Source organism: Salvelinus alpinus, chromosome 5 (genome assembly GCF_045679555.1).
Source record: "Salvelinus alpinus chromosome 5, SLU_Salpinus.1, whole genome shotgun sequence".
Lineage (NCBI taxonomy): Eukaryota > Metazoa > Chordata > Actinopteri > Salmoniformes > Salmonidae > Salvelinus > Salvelinus alpinus.
The window spans coordinates 13,008,779-13,017,080 of NC_092090.1; the positions used below are offsets into that span (position 1 = coordinate 13,008,779).

The following is an 8,302-nucleotide window of genomic DNA, read 5'->3' on the forward strand; positions in this document are numbered from 1 at the left end:
TGGAGTAAACTAGAACCAGAAGGCTTAGTGCTCTGCTTCCAGCTTATACATACTATATACTTAACGTCTTAATATCCTATTTGAAAAGCAAATATCTCCTGTAGTTTCTGAAATAATCTCGTACCCTAATCCAAGTAAACAACAGGCCCAGTGGGGCCTATAATGGGGATAATGTGGCCGTTGCCTACATTCTGACAAGTGTTCCTGATGGGTTAAAAACCTGACTATGTCTGCGTTTGAATTTGAGTGAGTGAGTGAGTGAGTGAGTGAATGAGTGAGTGAGTGAGTGAGTGAGTGAGTGAGTGAGTGAGTGAGTAAGAGAGCGAGAGACAGAGCGTGAGGGGCGTTTGGGGGTGGTCCAGACATTCAGTCCATGAGTAGCCTACCTCACACGCACACAGCCTCCACACATCAGTTGAAAGAAACCTGACTGCGCGACGGATGCAGTGCACGAAGCTCCTGGTGTGCCACATCTTTCATTTGAATCAGTTCTGTTTTCCGTGTAGGGTGTTTCCCTACACTATTCGGTTTTGTAAATGGTTTCTTAATTGTGAATAATCATGGATCTATTGCGCACGGATATTCCTCTTATTTCTCCGCTATCCCGATGGCAGAAGCCGGGACAAAGCCGAGGAGCGTACCGGGGATACTGCTTTAGTAGAAACCAGAGCCGTTGTCTGTGATTGGAAACGTCGCACGGCTGCTACTTTTCTTTGCATTGACGGCAGCACTTAAACACAGCCGTCAATAAGGTAACTAGGCTATCCTGTGGAAACCGACGTGTTCGATGTGTTCCCCTTATATTATGCGATCTAATTGCAGCAGGGTAGGTTCATATAAAACATGTACCAATATGTGGATAAAATTATTGTTTTACAAATATTCAATCCATGCCTTCCATTATGTTTGGAAAGTTGGACTTGTTTATATTTAGCGTATATGCATAAGAGAAAGCTTACCCTGCGTCCCCGCGCGCACAGACGGCCACACACCGTTAGCTCTGTCGGTAGACATTACTTGCCAGTCGCATGTTGTTTAAAGCATCACTTTTCTACAGGTGGCGCAATTATTCTAACCACATAGTGGCAAAGCAGTGTTTAATGCGTTGTTACAATTATAATAGTCTACGCTCTCTTATCGTGTTCTGATTTCTTATGAGATTGGGCCACTGCTCAATCGGCAATCCAATTGAGTCTGTCAGTGATACCTATAGCCTAGGTTATTCCTCTATCTACAGAATAAATAAACAAACAAATAGATGCTTCGGCCTACCATTCATTGGACTTATTTAGCTTACATCTAATGTCCTACATTTCTAGGTGTTCTGTAGTGATATGGGATAGAGGGAGCAATGTGATATTTTGATATTTCAAAGTTCATTTCGGCCTATAGTTTTGGAATAAAGTCGTTGGATTTTAAACCTCTATATTTTTCAGCAAAGCATTTGGGTTTTAGTTCTCAGCGTAGCAATGTGATTTTTAAATTCGGTTGAGGTGGAATCAGAGCGGAACTGAGCGCTCTTTCAGAGTAGCTGATAATGATGCATGTTGATTGTAGTGACTGACTACCATTCAGAACGATCACATTTTTGTACAGAAATACAAAGGCATTTATCCTACATAATGTAACACTGCCACACAAAGCCTTTTGAATTGTCATGTTAATTCATTTTTTTAATTGATTCCCCCTTTGTATGACATTCATTCAAACCGTAAAACGTTGTGCTACTGTGGATGGTTTACCTGTCTTTGTGAATTATTTTCTGCACTCACCTCTACACAGACATATTATTTCAATTACAAAAGCTAGCAGGTCAGAGAAACAGTTCATTTGGATTTATATTTCTGGCTACTTGATTCTCTCTCTCTCTCTCTGTCTCTCTGTCTCTCTCTTTCTCTCTCTCTCTCTCTCAACCCCTGCCTTTAGGGCAGAGATTAGTGGAGGGTGAACTAACGGTACATTAGTGATTGAGCATTCAGTGGACATAAGAGACTTTTGATATCAGCTTATTCAGTAGAAGCAACAAGCCACAACAGAGGGAAAGCCAGCTGGCGCATCGCTGGAGGTCACATAGAAAGCAGAGCCACAGAATACACTGCACTGACACAGAATACACTGCACTGACACATAATACACTGCACTGACACAGAACACACTGCACTGACACAGAACACACTGCACTGACACAGAACACACTGCACTGACACATAATACACTGCACTGACACATAATACACTGCACTGACACAGAAAACACTGCACTGACACAGAATACACTGCACTGACATATAATACACTGCACTGACACAGAACACACTGCACTGACACAGAACACACTGCACTGACACATAATACACTGCACTGACACATAATACACTGCACTGACACAGAAAACACTGCACTGACACAGAATACACTGCACTGACACATAACACACTGCACTGACACAGAACGCACTGCACTGACACATAACGCACTGCACTGACACATAACACACTGCACTGACACAGAATACACTGCACTGACACAGAATACACTGCACTGACACATAATACACTGCACTGACACAGAACACACTGCACTGACACAGAACACACTGCACTGACACAGAACACACTGCACTGACACATAATACACTGCACTGACACAGAAAACACTGCACTGACACAGAATACACTGCACTGACACATAACACACTGCACTGACACTGAACGCACTGCACTGACACATAACGCACTGCACTGACACATAACACACTGCACTGACACATAATACACTGCACTGACACAGAAAACACTGCACTGACACAGAACACACTACACTGACACAGAATACACTGCACTGACACAGAACACACTGCACTGACACAGAACACACTGCACCGACACATAATACACTGCACTGACACATAACACACTGCACTGACACATAACACACTGCACTGACACATAACACACTGAAACTGACACATAACACACTGCACTGACACAGAACACACTGCACTGACACAGAACACACTGCACTGACACAGAACACACTGCACTGACACATAACACACTGCACTGACACAGAACACACTGCACTGACACATAACACACTGCACTGACACATAACGCACTGCACAGACACATAACACACTGCACTGACACATAACACACTGCACTGACACATAACGCACTGCACAGACACATAACACACTGCACTGACACATAATACACTGCACTGACACAGAATACACTGCACTGACACAGAACACACTGCACTGACACAGAACACACTGCACCGACACATAATACACTGCACTGACACATAATACACTGCACTGACACATAATACACTGCACTGACACATAATACACTGCACTGACACAGAACACACTGCACTGACACAGAACACACTGCACCGACACATAATACACTGCACTGACACATAATACACTGCACTGACACATAATACACTGCACTGACACAGAAAACACTGCACTGACACATAATACACTGCACTGACACATCATACTGAGGCTCTAAATAAATCAGGCTGGTCTTCAAGTTCACACTTGATGCATCATTACATAACTTGTATACACTTTACAGCAGCTGTTCTTCAGTTCAGTTCTTTATTAGAGGCTATAGTACAATGATATCCATCAATAGCAGGGTTACTCCATTGTTCTCTAGTGTAACCATTATTTCCTTCCACCTCAGGTATATGACTTGGCTCTGACCCGCGGCGTCTAAATGAAGTGGCCCAGCCATGCAATGTTCCTGGAAGGCAGTGATCCTGCTGGCCTTGGCCTCCATCGCCATCCAGTACACCGCCATCCGGACTCTCACCTCCAAGCCCTTCCAGCTCTGCCCCGTGCCAAGCCCCCAGAACTGTGGCCTCCTGGGAGGTCCCGAGACAGAGTCCCCCATAGAGGGGCGGGCCGGCTGCGACGACTACCCCTATTTCAGCTTCAACGTCTCCCGTAAGACCCACATCATGGTGCTGGCTACAACGCGCAGCGGCTCCTCCTTCGTGGGCCAGCTGCTCAACCAGCATGCTGACATTTTCTACCTATTCGAGCCCCTCTACCATGTCCAGACCACGCTGATCCCTCGGCTATCTCACAGCCGCAACGCAGCCGACCGCAGGGTGATGCTGGGTGCCAGTCGCGATCTCCTGCGGAGCCTCTACGGCTGTGACCTCTACTTCCTGGAGAGCTACATTAAGCCGGCGCCGGCCAACCACACCACGGACAAGCTGTTCCGCAGAGGGGCCAGCCGGGCGCTATGCTCGCAGCCCGTGTGTGACGCCTTTGGACCCACCGATGCCAATGTGGAGGAGGGTGAATGCGTCAAGAAGTGCGCCGCCCTCAACATGACCCTGGCGGCCGATGCCTGCCGTGAGAAGCGGCATGTGGCGATCAAGGTTGTGCGTGTGCCGGAGATCGGGGACCTGCGGGCGCTGGTGGAGGATCCACGGCTGAACATCAAGGTTATCCAGTTGGTGCGTGACCCTCGCGGGATCCTGTCGTCGCGGATCGAGACTTTCCGGGACACCTACCGTCTGTGGAGGATCTGGAGGGCCACAGGGCGGAGGCCCTACAACCTGGACCTCAGCCAGCTGACGGTGGTTTGTGAGGACTTCCTCGGCTCTGTGTCCACAGGGCTCAGCCACCCCCACTGGCTCAAAGGGAAGTATATGCTGGTGCGTTACGAGGATCTGTCCAGGAACCCTCTGCTGAAGACCATGGAGATATATGACTTCCTGGGTCTGTCGATGGACAAGAGCGTGGAGGAGTGGATACAGACCAACACTAGGGGCAGCACCGAGCTGTCGGCTAAACACAAGTACGGTACGGTGAGAGACTCAGCGGCCAACGCCGAGAGCTGGCGCTTGAAACTGTCCTACGACATGGTGGAGTACACGCAGGCCACGTGCCAGAAGGTTCTACATCAGCTGGGCTATAAGGCAGTAAAGTCAGCAGAGGAACTGAAAAACATGTCGCTCTCACTCGTGCAGGACAAAACTTTTGTACCTTTTTCGTAACAAAGATAGTTCCTGAATGACTATTTTTTGATATATTTATAAATGTTGCCTTATAATTTTCATGGGTTATGTTTGTGTTTTTGTCTTTGATTTCAAATTTGCACTACAACTTAAGAATTCTTAAAGTTATCTGAGGGTGGGAGTTCATTTGTTGATTTAGGAACGTGGGAGTTCATTTGTTGATTTAGGAACGTGGGAGTTCATTTGTTGATTTAGGAACGTGGGAGTTCATTTGTTGATTTAGGAACGTGGGAGTTCATTTGTTGATTTAGGAACGTGGGAGTTCATTTGTTGATTTAGGAACGTGGGAGTTCATTTGTTGATTTAGGAACAGCACAAAATGTTTGATTTAAAGAAAACAGCTAGAGTAAAACACACCAGTTTACAAATGTAAATTCAACTCCCAAGGATTTCATAATGAAGACCATTGACTTTTACTTTCAGCCGTCGAAACTAAATGCAAAGCACCGTCCTCATAGATTTCCTGTATGCCAGCTGTTGCATCAACACACACAGTGAATGTTGCCATTCCATCTAAGGGGTGACTGAGTCCGCGTAGCAGGAGGACAACAGACTTTTATAGGACTTGTGACGAAAACATTGGACTGGACAAGACCAACTGCGCAATAAATAGTGAATGTTGCACTCAACCTTTACCAGGATCGTCTTTCTGTCAAGGGGAACGGGGAATACTGGTGAAAGGGTGTCACACAACGCAGGGTAATATCCCACGATACCTACACCCCCCCGAGTAAAGGGCTAAATCCCACAGGAAGTGGTATGAATGTTTCATCACAGCATCAGGCGTTCAGGGTCTCTAACCATCTGTTCCTAACAAAGTCATGAATACTAACCCAGCATCCATAGCAGGAACAAGAGGAAATGGCACAATTGGGTCCATGGGGGGTGTTTTTTCCATTGGTGACCAATAAACAGCACTTACGAAACATTCCTAAACCCAGTCAGAGGTAAAGGCATTAGCGTTACATCACACCCCTGGCCGCCGCAGTATCTGGGGCAGATTTGTATAAGCATTTTCCTCAATGGAATGTTAGCATCTGTTGAGAGGGATTAAAACGTAGAACGTTAAGGTAAAACAAAACAGAGAATTATTATGAATTGAAGACATATTTTCATCTTATGTTTTTAATAAGCATGGTCTTCCATTCCTTTCAGAGAAAACTGCAAGCAAATCACTTATGACCAAATCTAAATCTGACTCCCTTGGCTCTTTAATGTATTTAGAAACAATGCTATACTGAATAGTGAAGGATGTGAATGTCCAGGTCAAAGTTTAGGGACAGTGTGGACTGTGTTTTCTATCCGTTTACCCAGAACAGATAACGCTGTATATGGGACATCACACACTCTGTGGCTCATCAGTATTGGTGGCTGGGCTTCCATTGAGATGCAGAACAGAAGGCTGTGATCCTACTCTGGTTCGGGGATGGAAGCACGCTCTCCCACTCTCGCTCTCTGTCTCATTCTCCCACTCTCTGTCTCTCGCTCTCTGTCTCACTCTCCCACTCTCTGTTGCTCTCTCTCTGTCTCACTCTGTATCACTTTCCCACTCGATCTCTGTCTCACTCTCTCTCTCTCGCTCCCACTCTCCTACTCCCGCTACCGCTCTCTGTCTCACTCTCTCTCTCACTCTCTGTATCACTTTCCCACTCGATCTCTGTCTCTCACTCTCTCTCTCTCTCTCTCTCCCACTCTCCTACTCCCACTCTCGCTCTCTCTCCCACTCTCCTACTAACACTCTCGCTCTCTCTCCCACTCTCCTACTCCCACTCTCGCTCTCTGTCTCACTCTCCCACTCTCTGTCGCTCTCTCTCTGTCTCACTCTCTGTATCACTTTCCCACTCTGTCACACACACACACACACACACACACACACACACACACACACACACACACACACACACACACACACACACACACACACACACACACACACACACACACACACACACACACACACACACACACACACACACACACACACACACACACACACACACACACACACACACACACACCCTCTGTTCTATTTCTCTCTCGGTCTCTTCCTGTATAGCTCCATTTCTCTCTATTTCCCTTTATCAGTCTTCTACTGCCTTTCACTTTCTCTCTCCATCTCCCTCCCACTGTCTCACACAGCAGTCCCGGGAGACTGTTCCTCTATACAGCATATTCTCTCTCTTCCTATAGTTTCTCTCTCCATCTCCCTCCCACTGTCTCACACAGCAGTCCCAGGAGACTCTGGTGTTCCTCTATACAGCTTATTCTCGCTCTTCCTATAGTTTCTCTCTCCTCGAAGTACATACGGTTTCTATTTTCTTAAATTATTGACTGATTTCTACTGGAAATATTCCGTAGTTATTTGAAGTGGTGGGAAAGCTTTTCGAGTGTCTCCTAGTGTCTGTGTGTGTGTGCACCAAAATTAACAAGCTGACCCTTGACCTGCCCGTCAAGCAAAAAACAACACATGGTTATCCTCCTACACAGTCTTGATATTGTAAACAATATTTTCTCCACAGCATCTCACGCAACACCTCAGAGCTGTGAGCTTATTGTAACCAAATCAGATGCTGAAAATGATCAAACAAACATCTTTATTTTACTGTCGAAGCAGATTAGGATTATTCCTGCCCTATTTTCTTTGAGCAGAAGCTGTTGGGAAAGGCGTATTAATACGCCTGACCTTAGCCCAGAGTTCAGGGCCTGCTCTCCATGTGTTCTGCGCCATGCGTGAGCTACTGAGCCATCGTGATGTTTATTGTGTCCCTGGGCAGAACATATGGCTCACAAACCCACTAAAAGAGAATAGACCAAATCCCTTCACGGCTTTCATTCCTATCCACACTTAATTCTATCCAATATGAGGCACTTGAAGGCCCCGTATACGAGCACTGGCTGTGACTGTGAAGTGATCAGCTCAGCTGCCATGGGGCTTTGCTCGGTGTACTGTGTACAGTACATCGCCTGGGGGTGAATGCTCGTCGCCGCTCCTAAGGGAGGCTTTGGTCGTGTGCCCTTGTGTACTAGCAAAAAGTAAAAAACATGAGTTTACTCACACGCCTTGTGTACAGTCCTCAGATGGAAGAGAGAGCACTACGGAGAAGGTCTCTACAAAGGAGGGATATCAGATGTACATCCTTTATTCTAGAAGGATTTTCAATATTGTACAACCAGGTGCAAAAGCCTGGTGAGTTTGGGGGATGACGGTGGAGTGAAGGAGACATTCTGTAGGCTAGTCCTGCGTTTTGGAA

At 46.4% G+C, this 8,302-nt stretch overlaps 1 protein-coding gene across 1 annotated transcript; it reads left to right on the plus strand.

Moving 5' to 3' along the window:
• The first annotated feature begins 364 nt into the window (after window positions 1–364).
• Window positions 365–5,680, plus strand: LOC139575576 (carbohydrate sulfotransferase 1-like). The gene is made up of 2 exons (XM_071400660.1): window positions 365–752; window positions 3,704–5,680. The coding sequence occupies exon 2, from the start codon at window positions 3,753–3,755 to the stop codon at window positions 5,028–5,030; it is 1,278 nt and encodes a 425-aa protein (XP_071256761.1). The 5' UTR covers window positions 365–752; window positions 3,704–3,752; the 3' UTR covers window positions 5,031–5,680.
• Window positions 5,681–8,302: the final 2,622 nt, after the last annotated feature.

Coding starts and splice junctions, on each gene's coding strand:
- LOC139575576 (XM_071400660.1), top strand. CDS start 3,753: ATGCAATGTTCCTGGAAGGCAGTGATCCTGCTGGCCTTGGCCTCCATC.